Genomic DNA, 21,789 nt, shown 5'->3' on the forward strand with positions numbered 1-21,789 from the left:
TGGGTGTTATGCACAAACAGTGAATCATGGAACACTACATCTAAAACTAATGATGTAATGTATGGGGATTAACATAAGAATAAAAAAAAATAATAAAAAATATAGCTATGCTAGATTAATAGACAATCAATGAATAATAAGTCCAATGGGCTAATGCCTTCATGGTGGTGCCACGTGATTCCTTAAATACAGCCAGTACTGGGGGACTCATTCACTCTCAACCAACTGACTAAATCCCCATTTCAGCACCTACTCTGATCCAGGTCCTGTCTAGGCCCTGGAAACACAGCTATTAGCAAGACATGGAGCTGAGGGTCTTACAGGAACGACAGGCAGAGATCTCAGGGGAGACTAAAGGGGCAGTGTGGGTACTACAGGGGTGCACACCAAAGGGATCCACCCCTATGTGCGGTCAGGAAAGGCCTCCTGAACACGTGAGATTTAAGGCAACATCTTCAAGGAGCTTGTAATGTACTTAAGGAGATTAGACTGAGACCCAGCATAATCAGAGAATAGGTATGGGCTGAGCGTAGGTGGGACGAGACTTAGAGCAAAGGAGAGCTCTCTGTGGGCTACAGAAAACACAGGAGGTTTCCTAGAGGGGAGACCTCAAGCTGGGCCCTGAGGATGGGTAGGGTTTGGTGTCATAAAAGTGAGAACATAAACAAAGACCACAAGGCACAACCCGTGATGAACAGCTGATTGGAATAGCGGGGGTGTTTTACGAAGAAGAGGTCCTTGCAAAGTAAGAAGAACACTTGAAAAGGCAAACACCAGAGATTATTAAGCTATCATTCTAAAGGAGGGCTTAGGCCTTCATGTACGTTTCAGGGAAAGGTTTTCTGTTCTGGTCATAACAACCCTTCTCCCTTGTTATCAGGAGTCAGGCGTCACCACTCCGGCTGGGACCAAAGCAACCTTGCCATGCATGACCTTTTAGGTTGTTGTGTTGACATGTGTTCCCAGAAGTTAAGATGAGCTGGAAAAGGTGGCTCTGACCTCTTCCCCCCACACATAAAGAGCCTGTGGGTTTGGGGGGAGAGAATAAATAAGACAAGAACTTGTGAGGAAGGTGAACAATTTTTCAGGAAATGAGTCTGTGGTCTATAAAGAAAATAATTTTCTTTCATTTTCTCTCGAGGAGCATGTCCCTCGAAGCAGAGCTCAGTCTCCCAATATCTGTGTTCAGCCTTCAGTGCTGGGAGGAAAGGGAGTGTGTGTGTGTGTGTGTGTGTGTGTGTGTGATATGGGCTGAGTGGGGGAAGAAGGAGGGAAGGCTGGAGAGGAGGCCCCTGCCCCTCTCTGCTGGAACAGGGTGGGGTGTGGGCACCACCCAGCATCGCAGGCCTTGGCCTTGGGGCTGCCAATCTGTACAGCACACAACTAGGAACCATGGGGTGCATGGTTTGGGTACAGGTGACATGGTAAAACTAACTTTGAAGTGGAATAAAACTGGCAACATTTGGAGGCTTTCAGAAGCTCATCTTCGTGACGGAGGAGAAAGCCTAGAGGCAAGGGTATGGCTAGTGGACTCTCGAAGACAGGAGATAGGAGGTGTTAAGTGACAATGTAATAGACCAGGGTGGTCACAACTAAAATGGAAGCGCGGATTCTGGAGAAGACATAGCAGAGGCTTTGGAAAGAACCCAGGCCCTCAGACATGTGGCCTGCAGGCTAACAGGCACAGAGGACTAGGTCCACCCTACACGGAGGGAGGCCATGAATGCATTGAACGTGAGGCCATGGGAATGTCAAGTGGTTCAGAAGAAAAATCAGGTCAAAAGCTGGACACCAGGAAGTTATTGGCTTAGACAAGAGAAGTGAAACCAGAAAAATGGATGAACCCCAAAGACGTGAAAGATAATACTCTTTCCTGAGCATTTGCTGTGCTAGGCACGCATGAAAGCTTTCCCATGCACAATTCCAGAATTCTCCTGTCACAGGGCAGGGACTCTTATCTCCATGTACAGAGGAGAAAATCTGGAGAGTGGAGAGGCAAAGGATGGCCCAGAGTGGTACAGGTGGCAACTGGGAGCACTGGGATTCCAACCCAGGTCTGTCTGGTCCAAAACTCAAGCTCTTAACCACCACACTATTCTGAAAGGAATGGAGGGCTGAGGGCCAAATGGTGCAGACATCCTCAGTCAGTGCAGGAGCGAAGGAGGAGAAGCCAGCAAAGTGCCAAGTGAGGTAGGAGAAAAACCAGGACTTGGCTAACAGAGGCCCAGGGGCCTGGGGGGTGGGCGGCGCAGGGTCCCTCAACATAGTGGCCACCAGAAAATGGAGGAGGACAAGACCTTTTGTCACAACTTATTAAGAAATTTGGAAAGACAAGTGATTCTTAATATTTGGTCTGAGTTGTTTATCTTATTTGGAAAAGACTGAAAAACCAAGCCCCCAAACATAATCATTTCACACACACAAAACCCAAACACCAAATCATGCATGTACTTTACCTGAAGCTGTCCCTGGAGGAGGGGCTGGCTTTGAGGAGTTATTTGGCTTGATGGATCTATTCACCATGGGAGCTTAAACACACAAACATACATACATATAATAATCATAGATACAGTTCATTGTGGGAGATTCACACTTACAGAAAAATGCATCGTGGGAACAATGGGGTCAGAGCAGGGAATTTGTAAAGAATGGGAAAGACACTTGTTAAATACATAAGCCATGAAAGAAGTCTTCTCAGAAGAAACGTCTTTGATTAAAGGGATAATCAGATTATTTTATGATAGGGATTTTGTTAAAGTGAACGCAGGCTTGGAATTTCACCGGCCAAACTGGCGGTCCAGGAGATGAAAGAGTTTTTGTTTTCCTCATCAGGAGAAGTATATCGAACCAATAGTGGAGGGACCAAATTCCCATCTCTCCTGCCACATGCAACACACAGCATTTCTCTTGGATTTTCTGGGGTTTCGGAGTGGGGAGCAATTTAATGCCTATTTATGGTTTCATGGTGATGGGTGGCTGAGGAATTCAGGTGGGTCTTGAAGCTGCTGGTGCTATCTGGGGAGGCCAGGAGAGGGCTGCTACAGAACGGCAGAGGAAAAACGGAGTATGACTACTTCAGAGTCGAGTTTGTGAGATGACGAACGTTACTTGAAGAGGTATCCTTTCCACAGGATCCTAGCGTCCACAGCAACCTGATCCAGAGTGAACATGCCCTGCTCCACTCCCGGCCTGAGGGTACGTGGCTTTTAGAGATCATTCACCATCACATTTGTTATTCCTCGAAGGGCTTCACCAACAGGTGTCTCCCTTCGCCTGAGAGAGCACTACATTTAGAGTCAGGACACAGAGAGGCTTTCACTCCCTCATGTCTTCCGTCCTCTGTGGACATTGTTCCGATGCAATAGTTTTGAGGCCAACACGGTGGCCTATGGCTTTGTGAGGATTAAGTTTTATGAGAAATCCATCCTAAGTGAGGACAGTTAAATAAGAACCTAGATGCTTTCCAAACTTGAGATGGGAGTATTAAAGCACGGGAGGGGCTGGAGGAAGAAGGGTGTGAAGGGTGTGACTGAAATGGGTCTGCATGGATGCTCTGCCCCCCCCACCCCTCGCCAGGGAGGCAGATGGGAGAAGGGGGGGCCCGGACTTTGTGTGCCCCCTGCTGCTTGCTACCCAATAGTCTCCTGTGCCCCTCCCTCAACAGCTACAATTTTCAGGTGCTCAAAACTACAAACTCTTGCCTTTTTCAGCTGGAAATGAACTGTCTTCTGTGGGGTGAATGTAGTTCTCATCTTCATCGTCCACAGGGACCACGTAATCAACCTGAAAGGAATACAGACGTGAACGAGGAGGAAGCTGTCCACTCCGGGCTTACTGTCTGGGAAGGAGTGGTTGTTGTTGTTGTTGTTGTTATTTAAAGATTTTATTTATTTATTAGACAGAGAGAGAGAGAGCGCGCACAAGCAGGGAGAACGGGCAGGCAGAGGGAGAAGCAGGCTTCCCACTGAGCAGGGAGCCCAATGCAGGACTCGATCCCAAGACCCCGAGATCATGACCTCAGCTGAAGGCAGACACTTAACAGACTGAGGCACCCAGGCACCCCAAGGAGTGTTTTTGTTTTTTTTTTAAGATTTTATTTATTTATTTGACAGAGAGAGACACAGCGAGAGAGGGAACACAAGCAGGGGGAGCGGGAGAGGGAGAAGCAGGCTTCCCGCTGAGCAGGGAGCCCAAGGCGGGGCTCGATCCCAGGACCCTGGGATCATGAGCTGAGCCAAAGGCAGACGCTTAACGACTGAGCCACCCAGGAGCCCCATAAGGAGTGGTTTTTAAAATGCCTTTATTTTTTTTTTTTTTATTTTTATTATTTTTTTTTTTTTAAAGATTTTATTTATTTATTTGAGAGAGCGAATGAGAGACAGAGAGCATGAGAGGGAGGAGGGTCAGAGGGAGAAGCAGACTCCCCGCCGAGCAGGGAGCCCGATGCGGGACTCGATCCCGGGACTCCAGGATCATGACCTGAGCCGAAGGCAGTTGCTTAACCAACTGAGCCACCCAGGCGCCCTAAAATGCCTTTATTGAGATCGAATTCAGACACGATTAAATTCCCCTATGTGAAGTGTATAACTTGGGGGGTTTGGTATACTCCCAGAGTGTGCAAGCATCACCGCAATCTAAGTGTAGAACATTTTCATCGCCCCCAAAAAGGAGCCCAGTACCTGTGAGTGAGTCACTTCTCATCTATCCCTTCCCCGACCTAGTCAACCACTAATCTACTCTCCGTCTCTAAGATTTGCCTATTCTGGGCATTGCATAGAAATGGAATCACATAATATATGGTGACTTCTTTCACCTAGCATAATATTTTCAAATTCAACCATGGAGCATGTCGGTACTTCATTCACTTGTATGGCCAAATAATATTCCAGGTCTATGAATGTACTGCATTTTGTTGGTCTATTCATCAGTTGGTGGACATTTGGGTTGTTCTCTCTTTGGGGCTATTATGAATAATGGCGCCAGGGACATTCAGGTACATGTATTTGTGTAGATGTACATTTCTCTTGGGAATATACCTCGTGGTGGAATTGCTGGGTCACATGGTAGCTTCTGTTTAAGTTTGAGGAACGGCCAAACTGCTGTTCCCAAGTGCCTGCCCGCTCTTCCATTCCCACCAGCAGCGTATGAGGGCTCCAATTTCTCCACGTCCTCACTGACACTTGTTATTGTCTGTCTTTTTGAATATCGCTATCCTGAGACAGGAAGTGGTGTCTAATTATGGTTTTGGTTTGCATTTCCTGATGGTTGATGATGTTGAGCATCTTTCTGTGTGCTTCTTGGCTCTTTTTATATCTTCTTTAGATAAAAGTCTGACTCTTTTGCCCATTTTTAATTGGGTTGTCTTTTTTATTACTAGGTTGGAAGAGTTCTTTAAATGCTCTAGATATAAGCCTCTTATCAGATATATAGTTAGCAAATTTTTTTCTCCCATTCTGTAGGTTGTCTTCTTACCTCCTTGGTCGTGTCAATGCAGCACAAAAGTTTGACATTGTGAAGCCCATTTTAACTCTTTTTTCTGTTGCTGCTTGGTGCCCTATCTAAGACACCCCTGTCTAATGCAAGGTCATAGAGATTTATACCTTTGTTCTCTTCTAAGAATGTTATAGTTTTAGTTCTCACATTTAGGTCTAGGATCTATTTTTGGCTAGTTTTTGTCTTTGGTGGGAGAGGGGTCCTCATGTTTTTGCATGTGGATATACAGTTATCCTGGCACCATTTGTCTAAAAACCATTCTCTCCCCACTGAATGGTCTTGGCAACTTTGTCAATAATCAATTGACCATAAACTGGGGGAGGAAGTGATTTCATATTGCTAGGAAACAAAGGAGATAATCAGATCCCAAATGTGGTTTTTGCAGCCCATCTTGGTGGGTAGCCCAGATGGATTCTAGAGAAACAAAAACCAAACATTTATTGAGCACTTATTGGCAAGTGCTCATCCGAGTACTCTCCATGTGTTATTTCACTCCATCCTTATAACAGTCCAATAAGGTAGGTGCTGCTGTCAGCTCCATATCAAGATGAAGAAACTTGAAGAACCCGAGGCACAGAGAAGCGGAGTAGCTTGCTCATGTCCCCATAGTTAAAAAGTAGTAGAGTCTGGGATTCAAGAGTCAGTTCAAAGATCCATACTCTTAGCCATGACATTCTATGACCTTCCTGCCTTCCCCTTCTCTTTCTATCTTATTTCTACCCTCTCTTCACTTAATTGCTATTTCTCATCTCTTCACCTCCAAACCTGGCCTCTGTGACCTTGGATAAGTTTTTCAACCCCTTTGCCCCTCATCTGTGCCATTTCCTTATCTGTAAAATGGGGGTGATAGTACCCATTTCATAGGGTTCTTGGGAGGGCTTAATGGGATAAATACAAAGTCCTCAGAACACCAGTTGATTGCTAGCACTCATCAAGTGCCCGCCACTCTTGTCCCTGTAGCACAGATGCTCCTTCCTCCTAGGTTTTGCTCCCTCCCCAACTATAGTTAGTCTATACCCCTATACTGTTCCTGGAACCTGCACAGCAGAGCTAAATAGTTTTAGTTATTTATGCTTGTGCTTGACTTCTTCTTTTCCTAGCTAATGGTTCAGCCAGATCTTAATGTTGGCCTATTTTTTTCTTTTTTAACCTCTTTCTTTATCTTGACTGTCCATCTGCCCATTCCAGAATGCAGCCTCTTCCATACTTCTCCTTTTCCTACTGGTTCAGACTTGCCTGAGCCACCTCCACAAGGCTGCTATTAGCAAAACTCTGCCTCTCCCCACGGGAGTCCACTCTCAGCTACTCACAGAAATGGAGAGCCTTATATAACGCACCGTATTCATTTGTATTCTGGGTCTGAATTTGTATCTTCATATAGATTTGCCAAATGCTGAAAGAATTCACAGTGAGCTCCTAACAGCCAGTCTCCGCGTCCTGTCTCCTGCTCAGCTTCTTCCTGCCAGCCCCTTCTCACCCCAAAAGGTCAGCACCGCCTCTCAGACAGACAGACAGACAGACAGACGACTGGCCAACCATCCTTTCTCTGTCAGCGGACTTTCTGACTTAAACTAGCGCTACAGTAGAGGTCATAAACGGAAAAGTTTACAGAGGCAGGCAGGGAACAGCCATGGGGACGAGTGCAGAAGAAGGCTGTGCGCACACCTCATAGGAGTGGTGGGGACTATGACCAGCGCAGACAAGGGTCAGGGACTCAGAGCTGAGCTGGAGGGTTGCCGTGAGGTTCGGCTGCTTTGAGGCTGTGACTGTTTTCAGGAGAAACTACAAAATGGGGTTTTGTAAAGAATCTAGAATATGCTAGAAAGGAACATATGACACATGAAATCCTTCCATGTGAGAAGCACTGTATTTAGTGCTGTATATGTGTTCTCTTACTAAATCCTTAAAAATAACCTGAAGAGATTAAAAACTGAGGCTCAGAGAGGTTATCTGGTTTGCCCAAAGTCACACAGCTAGTAAGGGTCAAAGCAGGACTTTGGGCCTAAATGCTGCCTCTATCTTATTGAAAAGTTTCTCTTTTCCATCTCCTGCTGGGCTACAAATTATATTAAGGTGGAAATGTGGGTCGTTTTACAACATGTTTGTACATGTTAGGTTTTATCACCTTTGGCATTTAGAAATAGTTATTTCTGGGGCGCCTGGGTGGTTCAGTGGGTTAAGAGTCTACCTTCAGCTTAGGTCATGATCTCGGGGTCCTGGGATAGAGCCTCACGTCAGGCTCCCTGCTCAGCGGAGAGTCTGCTTCTCCCTCTCCCTCTGCCCCTCCCTCCCCTGCTCGTGCTCTCTCTCACACAGATAAATAAAATCTTAAAAAAAAAAAAAACCCACAAATTATTTCTTCAAAAGCTGCTGTAAGATTATGTCCAGGGATGGTTAAGAGTTGCCTTTATTGTTATTTTGCTTCTGAGACCGTTATACTTGTAGGGTTGTTCTAATGGCTAAGTTTGAGGGCTTGCCTTTGTCCTCATTTAAAATACAAGTACCTCTGGGAGGTATTAGGTATTAGGCCTTATTAGTCATTCCTACAACAGTCTGAATGAGTTTATCAGCACCTTTTCAAACAGGAGCTATTCCATAGGGAATGAGACTCATAAAACCTGGGTGCTGACAGACGGGAGATGATGAGATAAACCCAGAGTGGAGCCCCGGACAGTCTGTCAAGGTGGGTCCCTGGATAGCAGGGGCTGAGGGAAAAGGGAGTGAGAAGCAAGAGGTGCCAAAAAGGCAAGTGAGGTGCCGCCTTCTCCACAGGCTGTGCAGAGGCCTCCCTACCACTAGGGGTCTCCCTTTGTGCCCCACCGCACACCTCTGCGTCTCACAGGAGAAATGTGGAGAAGTGGAGAGAAAAGGGGGAGGAAAGAAAGAAGGCAGATGGAGCAGATAAGCAAAGGAGTATAAGGATAGGGAAATCTCTTCGGAGGAAGGAGAAGTTTCACAGGAAACCAAGGAGAGAGATCTGGAGGCTAAAAAGAGGGTCCACAGATCCAGTGCTGGTATTACCCATGTGCTCTGGAAATGAAAAGGCTTAAAAGAAGGCCACATATACCCTTTTTGAGAGGCAAACCTCCTTCTGGTTTGCCAGTGGGGAGTTAGAGGGGTGGGTGGTTAGTGCTGCCTGGGAGAGAGGGCCACGGAGGAGGAGGCCAGACCATCCCGGCCCCTGCCCCCTTCTCCCCTCCCCCTTTCCCCACCCTCCTTCCCCTTCCCTCCTGCATCCTGCTTTCCACTTGGACTGGGAAGCCTTTGGGACAGATTTACGTTACCTCATCCTCCAGTTCTTTGGGTTTGGGTGGGACTTGAGGTTTCTGAAGAGAAGTCAGGGTCGGCAGAGTGGAGGTCAGCCTGGCTTTTGCTTTTGCCGAAGGCCAGTCGGGCTTACTAGGAAGTGTCTTGCTGAAGGGTGGAGACTGCCTCTGGCTTGACCGATTGTCTTGAAAGGAACAACAAAGTGTAAGATGAAAGGGGCTCTGGATCATTCCCTGAGCCGAAGTATCACGAATGATTAATCCGGGCATTCCTTAAAAGTGTAAAATGACATTTGGGCAAAAAATCAACTGCCCATTGACTTACATTATAAAAACCAAAAGAATGTCATCAAAAACATCCTCCCAGGGGAGTGAGGGAGATCCAGGGACTCTGGAGAGCAAGGCAGATGGAGCAGATAAGCAAAGGAGTATAAGGATAGGGGAATCAGCCCAGCGCTCTGCCAAACAGAGTGGATGGATGCCCTTGGCAGCAGAGAGGCCTAAAAGGGGTGTGCTCCTCGAAGGTTCACTGTGCGCTATGAACACTTAAGGGCAGTGATTTTCAATCCTGCTTTCACATAAGAACCCCCCCGGGGAACTTTTTTTTAAACTAAAAAAAAAATTTTTTTTTTTTTAAGATTTTATTTATTTATTTGACAGAGAGTGAGAGAGGGAACACAAGCAGGGGGAGTGGGAGAGGGAGAAGCAGGCTCCCCACTGAGCAGGGAGCCCGATGCGGGGCTCGAGCCCAGGATCCTGGGATCATGACCTGAGCCGAAGGCAGACGCTTAACCAACTGAACCACCCAGGCGCCCCAACACATTCCTCATTTTTAAAGTGAGGATCATAAGATCCACCTTAAAAGGGTTTTGTAGGGCTTAGGAAGAAACCAGTGGGAGCAGTGTGTCTGGAAGAGTGGATGCCTAATAAACAGGACTAATATACGGACGTGACATGGTGCAGGGGCTAGACAACAGGGAGTCTGCACAGTGGAATCTGAGCACGGATTCAGACTGACACATTGTAGGAAAATCTTAGCATAGGAGTAACCTGGCGTGTCCCATCCTGGGAACGGCCCAGGGGCTCACACTGGCTTGTGCCCGCCCCCCCTCCCCCCGTGCCCCCTTAGCTTCTTCCCACTGCCCCCCCCCCGCCACGCCCCCACCTGCTCTCGCCCTGGTGCTGGCTCCTGCCTTGTTGAAGGTGTGTGGTTCACTTCATGCTGGAGGCCTCCTCGGAAGCCTCCTTCTGGGTGGTGGAGTTGTGCTCAGGCTCTAGGGCATCTGCTTTGCTGTGCCGATAACTCTGTTAGGATTTCTAGTTTTATTTGCAGCTCTTGGAGTTTACTGGGATTTCTTAAGGTAAGACCGAAGCCCATCAGAAGTAGCAAAACACAGAAGACAGGCTTTGAAGAGCATGGCCTTGAGTGAGCTGCTACACCACCCTGAATGGTAGTTTCCTAACCTATAAAATGGGCCCACTGCAGCCTCTTCCTTCTCAGGGCTGTGATGCTTGAACAAGGTCACAAATCTGGTGGGCGGTGTGCGAAGCAGAGCGGTGAAGAGCATGGGCTTTGAGGGCTGAGAAGCCCAGCATGCATCCTAGCCCTGCCACTTACAAGAGCTGGGCCCTGTTAGTTCACTCCTCTGAACCTCACTTTCTTCCTTTGTAAAGTGAGGATGAATATCTCTTCCATAAGCTTCTTTTTTTTTTTTTTTTTTTGAAGATTTTATTTATTTATTTGACAGAGAGAGACACAGCGAGAGAGGGAACACAAGCAGGAGGAGTGGGAGAGGGAGAAGCAGGCTTCCCGCCGAGCAGGGAGCCTGATGCGGGGCTTGACCCCAGGACCCTGGGACCACGACCCAAGCCAAAGGCAGACGCTTAACAACTGAGCCACCCAGGCGCCCCTCTTCCATAAGATTCTTGAGAGGGTGAAGTAGGCCACGACTGAAAAGCACTACACTGTTAACTATAAAAACTCTGGCAGTACGTCTGTCTTGCTTGCTGCTGAATGCTCAGGGCTCAGCATAGCTCTGGCACACAGTAGGTGCCCAGTAGGTTAATTGTGGCACGAAGCAAGGGGCTATGCCCGGCGCCCTGTGAGGAGGCAGTTAATGGCAATGACAATGGACAGTTACAGGACAATGGACACTGCCCAAATGTTAGCATCACGTGATCATCACCAACACGCTCCCCCCGCCCCACCTCTGCTGAACTTAGTCACCTGGAACACAGGCTTCTTTTCGGGAGACACTAAAAACCACATCGGGCCTGGAGGCTACATCTGAGCTGTGCCCATTTAACCTACAGCTAACTCCAGACTTAGAGCAGACTAAGACTCCTCACCCTCACCCTCACCACCACAGTCCCCAACAAGGGGTAACCCACGGGCTCCCCAGCTGAAAATCCACAGTCTAGACTCAGAGTGTGACCTGCCTGCGAGGGGGTGGGCATGAAGGAGGGAGGGGCGTTAGCAGATACTGGGATGCTTGAAGATCATCCTTGTTCTGTACAGACATCTCAAGAGAAATTCCAGAGCCTTGTGTGCAGGAAGACCAAAAAGAAGCGGGGACTGACCTCGGGGTTGATTTCTCATGAGACTATCTGGAGTTGAGGTGGGGTAGGGGTGGGAGCAACCATCAGGGTTTGCTCCTTTTATCTTTTACCTCTTTTCAGCATTGGCAATTTAGGAAGGGTACCTTTCCCCCTCGAATGGGCAAGTTGTCCATTTGGGGCCCTGTGGTTTCTGAGTGACCAGATGACCCATGTGGAGGTGGTGGGAGTGGGAGGTGCCCATCATCCTGCCAGCCCGGCTTGCCCGCCTTCCCCTGCCTGGCAGGCTGAGCACCCAGGGCCGGGGCGGGGTGGCTGCCTCACCTATATACTCGCCCCTGGCGAAGGGCAGGGCTGGGTGAACTGTTCTTGTCTCCTGCTCGGCAGGCGGCGGCTCGTAACTGTCGTCGCCAGTCTCCTCGGCGGGTAGCACGTACATCTCTGAGTCCGAGTGTTCGTCTGGGTGTTCGTAGTCGCTGTCCTGCAAGTGCAGACCCCAGGCTCAGTGCCCCAACTGGGTTCGGTCATCAGAACAGCTCGGGCTTTAGGAGGCGAGAGCTGCTCCCCCCGCATAGGCACCAGAGAGCGAGGCTTGGAAGGGGTGGCTAAGCAAGGTTGGGCGGCCATGAGAGGCAAAGCTGGGGTTGAGGACAGGCCTTTCTGCCTCCAGAATTTATCACCTGAACCACTATCCTGGGGGAGCATGTGGGCCATTTAACAGGAAGGGTGGCTGAAACTCTGCGTGTCTGCAAAGAAGAGCAGTCGGAGATAAAAATACATTTTTTTAGAAGGCAGAAAAAGGACCCAATACAATAGAATAACCAATAGGTGTCATTTATCATGGATGCTGAGGGTTGAGGGAAAAGATTAATAAGGAGAGGGTAAGGGGATGCACAGACTATAAATTTTATTTAAGTCTCTATTGAAATTATCGAATACTGACTATTCAATGTATATTGCAAATACATTGGCACAGTAACAGTTCGAAAGAATGTAAACAAAGTCTCCTTCCCGAGGGGCACCATTCCTAGCTTCTTATGCATTTTGTTCAGAGATCACTTAGCTATCCTCCACACGTACATATATTCATGCGCAGGAAATATTTGATCCAGCACTTAAGAGGTCCTCTGCCCACACTGCCTGACACACTGCGTGATCCATACAGGACTTGCCAATGAACGCCCGGTGCACCTGCCTTTCGGCCGGCCTCCTTCCCCTGCAGTCCTGCCCCGCGGCAGGTGTGGTGCTGCGCAAGCCCAGGGTTGGCTTCGCTGCTGTCTCCTCGGGGCCCATAGCAGGGCCAGCACAGGACGGGAGTGCTGTGTGTTTGCAGTGAATGATGCGGGAGGGAGTGAGGGCTGCTCCCTTGCTCAGTCTGTGGGGGATGAGGGAGAGGGGAGGAGTGGGGTGAATAGCAGGAGACGGACAGAGAAAGGCAGCTGAAAAGAGAGCTTTCCCAGGGTGGCGGAGGAGCCCTGGGAGAGAAGAGAAGGAGATCCTTGTCCTTGTCTTAAACCCGAAGAGTCAGGAAGGGACAGGGAGGGGCGAGGTGAGAAAAGCCTTGTAGGGGGATTTCCCCACACCCCCATTTCGATAACAGCAGATAGGGAGGCTCAGCAATCCTTCCTGACTGTGAATGCAGAATTCAGCTGAATAGAATAATGGCAATGATAATTATTATCACAACTGACATTTCTATGCACTTGCCTCCCTCATGTGTCCCGTACCACAATGCTATGAGAGTTTTTTTAAGCCCTCAGAGAAACTGAGGCACGAGGAGTTGAGTAATTCGAGTCTGTGATCTGTGTTCTGGAGAAGCCAGAGCTGTTCTCAAACAGCCGGCCTGGGAGGTGGGGTGGGAGCCAAAGGGCAGCCGGGGGCGAGAGGGGGCTTGGCAAGGCTCCTCCTGCCCAGCCTGAGGCTGTTGGGACCCTCCTCATCCTGGCCAAGGAGAGGACGTGATCCCTGTTGTTGGGCATCCCAGGGAGACATCAGTGACCTTTAATAACCATCTGGAAAGTGAAAGAAGCCATAGGCACGCAGACGCACGTGCTTCCTGCTCCACGGGAAGCTTGCTTCTCCCTCTCCCACTATCCCTGCTTGTGTTCCCTCTCTCGCTGTCTCTCTGTCAAATAAATAAATAAAATCTTAAAAAAAAAAAAAACCTCCCCTCAAATTATTCTATATTCTGGCAAACAAAATTCTTTCATTCATTCATTTAATCCTTGAGCAAGCGCAGTACGTTGGACAGTGGGATGGAAACTTTGAAGAAGGGAATGTGTGATCAGGCAAAAAACCTTCTCAAATTGTCCATTCATTCATTCAGTTAATATTTATTGAGCACCTACTGTGTGCCTGCCATCGTGCTTGGCTCTGAGCATAGTCCCTGCCCTCATAGAACTTACATTTTAGCAGGGGAAACCAACAGTAACCAAATAGTAAATAACAGATAATAAGTAGATAATCAGCCATAAAATAGTTATCACTCATGATAGATGCCCTTGAGGAAATGTTCAGGGTCCTGAAACAGAGAGCAATGGGAGGAGGGATTCTACCTCGGGTGCAAAAAAGGCTTTCCTGAGAAGCAGACAGTGAAGCCAAAGCCTGAAGGACAAGAAGGAGCAGAGCAAGTGAAGAAGGATGGGGACGCTCTTTGGTTTCTCCTCTCTTCCCTTCTTCCTTCTCCTGCCTAAGGTCCGTGAGTCTGAAATCACTGAGCAGGCATGATATTGACCTGTTGTTGTAGGACCGAGGGCAGACCTGCGCACCTGGGCCGTGGTAGACAAGGCCCTGGCAAGGGGTTGCAAGGAAGGCTGGACAGGTGCACAGGGGCCGGATCTCATCTGGCCTGAAGATTTCCTTCTGTGTACAATGGGAATCCAAGAAGGTCAAAATAACTGTGAATGAAGGTTTACTCAATCCTTATTACAGCTGGGACCTTAACTTTGGTTGTTTGGCTTTGGGACACAAATCATCCCCTCCTCTCCAGGCTGATTTTTATTTGTGTTTTCTAAGTCCCCACCATGTGCTCTTTTTATTCAGCCAGCGAGCTCAATTTTCGTGGCCTCCCTGTGGATGCAGACCAGCTCTCAACTTTGTTTCAGCTGTGCCTGATCGTGAGCAGCCAGCAGGGGGCGCCGCTGCAGTGCTTCTGAGGGATCCGCCGCTGCCAGGCCCTGGGAGGAACTCCACACCCAAGTGACCGGCACAGGGGTCTTCTCATCCCCTCTTTCTACAAATCTTTTCTCTGCAGTTGAGAAGGGAGGTACTCCTGGCTCATAATACTCTGAATAAACCCCAGGTGGTATACCCAGTGTGGAGCTGGGCTCCGGCTCAGGGGATGGGAGTCCTGGGCTCTTGTTCCACTGGGCCACTGAGTAACTGAGTGGCCGTGGGCGGGCAAGTCCTTTTCATTCTCTTAGCCTTGGTTTCCTTATCTGTAAAATGGCCTTCTTGGATCCTGTCCAGATAAAACACACACAGAACGGAGCAGGCTAACATTCTGGATGAATTTGATATAAATGAGGAAAAATTGTTGTGTATAAAGTTTTTAGGATGTCTTGTCCCTACAAGACTTCACCCAAGAGAGAAGTGTCCACGGGGCCCTGTGGGCTGCAGAGCCACCTTGAAGCGGGTGATGGTTGACTCTGACACATCACCCTCCATGTCCTCATGGCCGGGTCCCTCGCTCACTCTGTGGTCCCCAGCATCTGCTACGGTCCTCTTGGTCACAGCAAGCACCGTGGAGTTTAAAAGCCTGGTTTTGAGATCTGAGGGCCTGGGTTTGAATTTTGAAACTGCAAGTCACTTAAACTCTCCATGCCTTGGTTTCTTTACCAGTAAAATGAGCAGGGCTGATACTCAAATTGTTTGACAACTAGCATGGCTCAGGTGCTGACCTAAGAGTGGCCCAGAGGCCCCCTGATGTGCCAGGCATTCACACTTTGGGGTTGGTTTGTTTAGGGCTCCTAGAAAAGGCCCAGGCAGTGATGGGGCGCTGGGGAATTCAGGGCAGAGGCCTTTGTCAACTGATACGGAAGTATTTAAAAACATTTCACATTTGTTTTGGCTGTGCTGGTGAGTATTCCGAACAACAGCACTGAAGATGGGGCTAGGAATGCCTACACAGAGATGCTGTGGGGTGATGTGGATGAAGCACTTAGCCTGGTACACACTGGTGCCAGGTCAAGTCAGCCACTGTGGGGTTCTTGCTGCCTTGTCTGTCTGTAGGGGGCTTCTCCAGCCCAGCCATCTCCCCGCTGTGATGTGCAGCTGACCAGCAGCACGTCCTTCAGAAACAAGCCCTTGCAAAGGCCTCCCATGGGCCCTGGTGGAAACAACACCCTGCTGTCCCAGGAGCGAATACTTACGAAGTCATCGGACCACTGCTCCTCTTCGTCAGCAGGGTTCTCTGCAACGGCAAGTGGGAAGCAGAAGGCATGAGCTTAAATCTCAGCCGGCCAGCCCCACTCTGTCCACCACTATCCCACGCCTGCCTTCCTTGCCCTTGGGCTCCCCGGTCCTGTTTACTTGGCCTTCAACAGTTATTACACTTATCTCATGTCCATCCACTTACAACTCCTCTTTTTTTAAAAAAATCCATTCTCAAAGCATAAAGGGAAGTCCCACTGAGGCAGAGCCATGGTACATCTGAACCATGTCTGTCTTTGGTAAGGAGCATTTGTAGGACTTAAGAATAACCCAGGAGGCACCTGCAATTCATACCATGTTGCTTCTCAGGATTTCTATGAATCAATATGTGGATGGTGTAGTAGGAAGAGCACTGGACTAGGAGTCACATAGACCAAAATTCCCATGCAGGCTCTGCTCCTAACAAGTCGGAGAGTGGACAAGACAGCTAACATCTCTGGGCCTCAGTCTCAAGATCTGTAAGATAACAGATCACTTCTGGGATTTTCTGTGGCTCTAACTTTGTCTTTCTTATTGAAAAGCATTTACCTGGTGCTTTACTACATGCCAGGCAAGATTTTCAGAGTTTTGCCCTCATGTAGCTCTCTCAAAAACCTTATGAGGAAGCTGAGGCCTAGTGAACATAAGTCATTTGCCCAACGTCAGATAGCAAATAATAGAGCCAGGAGTTGAACCCTGCAGGCTGACTTCCAAGGGTATGCTCTGGACTCCAAGGCCATGCTACCTCACTGCCTTTGAATGCCAGCGTGTAGGCACTGTTCTTGGCTCTGCAGGCAGGATAAAAGTGGATATAACAGGTCTCAAGGAGCTTAGGATCTTGAAGAATAAAATAGATCTGAATTATGGACAGCCAAGGAGAATATCTGACCCTCTTTTCTCCAAAACACATTTAGAGTATGAGAAGCTTAGCATCCATCACATAAACTGACATTAGATGTTAAATGCAATTCGCTCAGCTAGGTAGGAGATCAACCAGGCACAGGTTCACATGGCAGAGTGGTTCCAGCGACTGTATCAGGGAGGCTCCCAGCTCTTCTCACATCCCACTGAGCAGCCAGGGTAAGGAGGCCCAGTGGATGGTCCCCGAATCCTCCAGCGCCTCAGCAGAACCTTTTCTTGCCATTTCTGGCCCTTGCCATGGCAGACCACTGACTCCAGCTCTAGGAGGACCCCAACGAGGCACAGGGAAAGGAATTACAGAGAAAAAAATGGGGGCCTGAAGGAGGGGTTTAGATCAGAGTGGCCAGATTTTAAGCTATAGCAGCAACAGCGCCCTCTCTTGGGAAAAACATGATAGGCACTAAGAAGGAGCTTTATTTTATGAGTCAAATAATGGGCCTAACTTTGACATTCACAGAAGATAATTCTTATTAAGTTATGATTTGGGCTAACTTATACCGCATTCCAGCGTACTGCAGTCACTGGGGTTTTGCAAGAAACTCGAGAAGACTAGGTGAATAAGTCCCCTTCTCAATATACCAATACCTGGCACTGAGGGGGATACGTTTCTAATACCTTAAGTTTGGGGATAATTGAAGATCAGCACTTAACGTGGCAAGATGTTTTTGTTTCAACCTTTAAAATAGAAACCTTTATAAAATGCCTTTATAAAACACACTTCCCTGCCTTGCTGAGCTGTATTTGCTGAGCCTTTCCTCAGGGGGCCGGGGCCCACTCTCTGGTCAGTCACTGCTGAAAGTACTTGCAGAAGCTCTCTAACTACTTTTCCTGTCCCCATTATCTTTCCTCTCCAACACATACTGTGGACTGTTTCTAGTGATTTTCTTAGAATAAAGTTTGGAGCATGCTGCTCCTTTCCTCAAGAATCATCAGCGGCTCCCTATGGAGTAAAGCCGAGGCTCTGTGTCCACACCTTCGGATGCCTGCCCCTCCTGTCCCTCCCTGGACCTCTCTTGCCGTCGTCCATGTTCGCTCAGTGATACTGGGCATCGCGTTCCTCCCAGCCTGCACTTTTGATAGTTCTCTGCTCTGCCCGGGCTACTCCCCAGCCCATCTTCCTTCTTTGCGTGGAAGTCCCTGTTACAGCTCTGCCATTCGGTCTTGCCCAGTGCCTCGGGTTCTGACCCACGACTCCTTCCTCTGGGCCCTCGCAGGTGCTGCTGGCACCTTGATGACACGTGTGGTCCATTCTGCCCTGTGCTATGATCATTTGTTTGTGCCTCTCGGTACTGAAAACCAAGGCCTATTTAATTTATCTTTGTATCTGGATGACATTTGGCATTTGTAATCTGTGCAGTAATAAAAGTATGAACCAACAAATGAATTGAAGGAACGAAAATTAGGATACTAATAATAGATTCCATTTATTAAACACTTCCTGTGTGCCCTGGGCTGGGATAAGTATATTTTCTCAATTTTCCTCAAAATGGTGCTTTCTGGTATGCCCTTATGGTCTCAATTTTATAGTCGAGGTGCCGTTATGATCTCAATTTTATAGTCGAGGAAACCAGTGCTAAGAGACGTTTCAAAACCTGTGTGAGGCCACATGGCTGGTGAGTATGGGGGCGGGTCGGAGGCCAGGCTCCCTGTCTTGGCCCCTGTAGCTGAAATCTCATGTAAACTGCCTGGCCCTCTACTGAGCCTTCGGATAAAACCTAGAAGAAACAAGAATGGCCCAATTCAGGCGTCATAGAGCGCCGAGGCAGAAAAGAGAGAAAAGCATCACCGTTTGGGAGAAGTTGCCTGATGGCACCCTTCCCTCCCCCAGCTACACGCATCTGCTGGTCCTGCAAGCAACTCACAACATCCTGCTCTTAAAGTCACAGCCTGCAGGCCATTTCCCAAACTAAAAAGCAGGACGGTCCAAAGTACTAGATTCACACTACTGGTTGTCCAGCATCTCAGGGAGCTTCCTAAAGTGGGTGGGTTGTGATTTTAGAATCAGGCTCCCTGGGTTCAAATCCTGGCTCTGCTCTTTACTACCTGCTTGGCAGTGGACCAGGACTTTAATTGTTTAAAGCTCACTTTCTCACCGGTGAAACAAGGGTAAGAATAGTGCCTGCCTCATGTGTTTATGAGAATCAAGTAATACAATACATGTGAAGTGCTTCCCAAAGCCCGGCACACAGTAAATGCTGCATTAATGCTACTTATTGTTGCCTTGGGTATTGCCAATGTCTTAATAAACCCTCAAAACAATACCAATTCTCTTTCACTCCAATGGCAACCGCTCAATATGGCTACCGTAGAGAAATGGACCCAAGAGAGCCTCTAGTGTAGAGGGTGATGCTTTCAGGAGGGTAAGTTCAAGTTTAGTATGGGCCAGGTGGTTTCACTAGGGATGTAAGTTTGCACGCCCCTGGCAGGAAGCTGAGATGCGGGTTGGGCCTCCTTACTAGGGAGAGCCTTTCCAATTGGGTCGTGTGCCTGGCTTGGGGCTTATGTTTCATTTACGGTGTCACAGTCACATGCCGCAGAATAGAGGAGCTCCTCCCCTTGCCTGGCCCAGGCTCTGTGATTCACACGGCTCCCCAAGCCTGGGAGCACAGCAGCTGAGCTGTGAGGTCCAAGCCAATGCCATGACGGCCCCGCCTGCACGTCCGCTCCGGGGTTTGGAGCTTGGGCTCTGGGGTCAGGCTGCCTTGATCAAAATCCTGATTCTGCCACTAGCTCGCAGCATGGACAGGCAAATTGCTTAACCTCTGGGCACCCGTTTTCTCACCACTGAAGTGGATCCGATAAGTAGAGCCCGTGTCATGGGTTTTGCGAGAATGAAATGAAATAGCCCGGGGAAAGGGAGTAGAAGGGCACCTGACACCCATCTATTGAGTAAGAGCGCAGTGGACGCTGCTGGTTACTATTAATCTACTTTCATAACGACCTGAAGGATAGATCAGCACTCTCATCTCCAAGCAGGAAGCTGAGGCTCAGGGACGTTATAAAACTTTTCTAGGTTTACAGTGTTTAGGGGTCAAAGCCGGGATTCTAACCCAGGCTAGAGGACCCCAAAGTCCAAGATCTTATCACCCAGCCATGGAGGTAATAGACCTAGAGTCTAGAAGAACAGCCACGTATCACACGGAGGACAGTCCAGGGAGGTGTAGGCTTTCCTGACAAATGTCTCAACGCCTGGAATCATGGCCAGGTGCTGGGAAAGTTCTGCGAAGGGTACGCTCAGCAAGGGCTGAAGGGTTACATGAGGCTGTGTGGTGAAGGTGGGACTGAATGGGGCCTTGAAGAATGGCAGGACCCGAGTGAGAGAACGAAGATGAAGGAGGGCACCCTCCTTCCACCCCCTACGGCTGGGACCTGTGTGTCAGCCCCAGAAGCAGGGCCTGGCTGATGGCTGGAAGGGGCATCCATAAGGCTCCATAGATGTGCCTGGAATGAACAAGCTGTTCCGGAGAGTCAGGGGAGAAAACAAAGCCAGACTTGTTGCCAGCCAAGGGGGTGATCCAGCCACAGAGGCCACTGTAGGTCCCAGTGACAAACTTGAGGCAGGGAGGCTGATGAGGATGGTGTTTGAGAGGTTCAGGCATGAAATGACAAAGGCCGAACCAGACCAGGGGGCTTGGGAATGGGACGGGATGGCTGAAAAGACAGTAAAAGATTCTGTGGCGAGAGCTTGAGTGAAGCGGTGAAGGGAAGGGTGTGAATGGGGCATCCCTGTTCTGGGTCACGAGCAGCACCAGAGACCCTGGGCGTTGCGGGGTGCCCTCCATGCTGCGTGTCTGACACACACTCAGTTGTGGCCCTGATTCAGCTCTGGAGGCCCTGCTCTGGGCCACCGGGCCTGCCAGTTTCTCCTCTTACAGGGGTGGAGGTGGGATGTGGGGAAGCAGTGGAACGGCCACAGCGGGATGCAGGAAGGAGAGAAGGCAGGAGGCTCAGTTAGATGTGGTGGCGGAGGCAGATGCAGGGAGGGAATAGAAAGAAGAACTACAGAGGCTGCGGGGGAGGCAGCCCGTGGACGGTCCCCCTGGGTCTGTCCCAAGAAGAGAAAGGGATGTGACAGTGTGGGGAGCAGTTCTGAGCCAGCTAGGAGAGCTGATTTGCATCTAAATACTTCGCATCTTAAAAAGTCCCTTAGCCTGTCCCTTCCTCCTTTCTCAGAGCCCTATTAATGGGGGGTCGGAGGACTTGGCCATCGCCTGGCTGGCTGACCTTGGGCAGCCTCGGGGCCTGTATGGTCTCCAGCTAGCCCTAACACGAGAAGCTAGGGGTGAGTGGTCTTTCAGGACTTTCCAGGCTTTCAAATACCTTCGAGTCCAAGTTTCATTCCTCTATCCTTAGTTCCATGAGGCGGGGCTGATGGTGAATGCAGCTCTCCCCGAGTCAGCCTTGCTGGTACCACCAGTCAGAGTGGAGACAGGGAGACAAAAAATCAAGTGAATACTGGCTTCAGTGAGGACACCAGGGCAAGGGCGAAGCAGGGTTACAGTTCACTTCTCTAGTGGACAGAGGGTTGCTATGCATTCCCTGTGCTTCTTACAACAGCCCCTGGGTATTAGGGCCCAAGGGTCCAAGGAGAGAGGCCCTGTCCAGTTCTGACCACTCAGGAGTGTGTGGAGCGGCCAGGGGAGTTTCTCTCCACAACAGTGTGACCTTAGGCAAATATTGACCTGTTTGCCTTCTCATTTATTATTAGACACCCCACCAGTCATGAAGCACCTGAAGGTCAGGGCTATCTTTTCTTCCCCACTCCCTATTTAGTAGATTCAGTGTCACACAAGATGTACTGTGTCATATTTGTCAAATGAGTCAAAGAACATGTGAAACAGCAGAAGCACGTGGAGATATTGATTCCAGAGAAGAAACTATTCCAATGACCTAATTTCTTAATTTTATCCTTGAAGTTGCACAGAACACCTCTATCTCTGTTTTCTTGAATGTTTAAAGACTTGTGCTGTGTGGCCATGAGGACAGACTTAGGAAGCCATCAGGAAATGGACTGACTGCATCTCTGTCCTGCCAGGGCTGTCGGTCCTTGACAGGACCAGAGAGGCTTGGGAAGTCATCACAGGAAATGTCCAAACAGAAAGTGGGCCTCATTTGTGGTGCATGGTGGTGGTGGGGGCGGGGG

General features: G+C 49.1%; 1 protein-coding gene across 3 annotated transcripts in view; it reads right to left on the bottom strand.

The window, feature by feature from the left end:
* Window positions 1–21,789, bottom strand: part of BLNK (B cell linker) — a 75,393-nt gene that overhangs the window by 22,119 nt on the left and 31,485 nt on the right. For 2 of the 3 annotated variants that reach the window (XM_044916111.1, XM_044916113.1), the window contains exons 4-9: window positions 20,967–21,050; window positions 15,686–15,726; window positions 11,640–11,796; window positions 8,778–8,944; window positions 3,702–3,783; window positions 2,457–2,528 (exon numbers count right to left, since the gene is read on the bottom strand). In XM_044916111.1, coding sequence (XP_044772046.1) covers window positions 2,457–2,528; window positions 3,702–3,783; window positions 8,778–8,944; window positions 11,640–11,796; window positions 15,686–15,726; window positions 20,967–21,050 — 603 coding nt within the window. The remainder of the gene's footprint in view (window positions 1–2,456; window positions 2,529–3,701; window positions 3,784–8,777; window positions 8,945–11,639; window positions 11,797–15,685; window positions 15,727–20,966; window positions 21,051–21,789) is intronic. The other variant, XM_044916112.1, reaches the window with a different exon arrangement.

The sequence above is a fragment of the Neomonachus schauinslandi genome, chromosome 6 (genome assembly GCF_002201575.2).
Source record: "Neomonachus schauinslandi chromosome 6, ASM220157v2, whole genome shotgun sequence".
Classification (NCBI taxonomy): domain Eukaryota; kingdom Metazoa; phylum Chordata; class Mammalia; order Carnivora; family Phocidae; genus Neomonachus; species Neomonachus schauinslandi.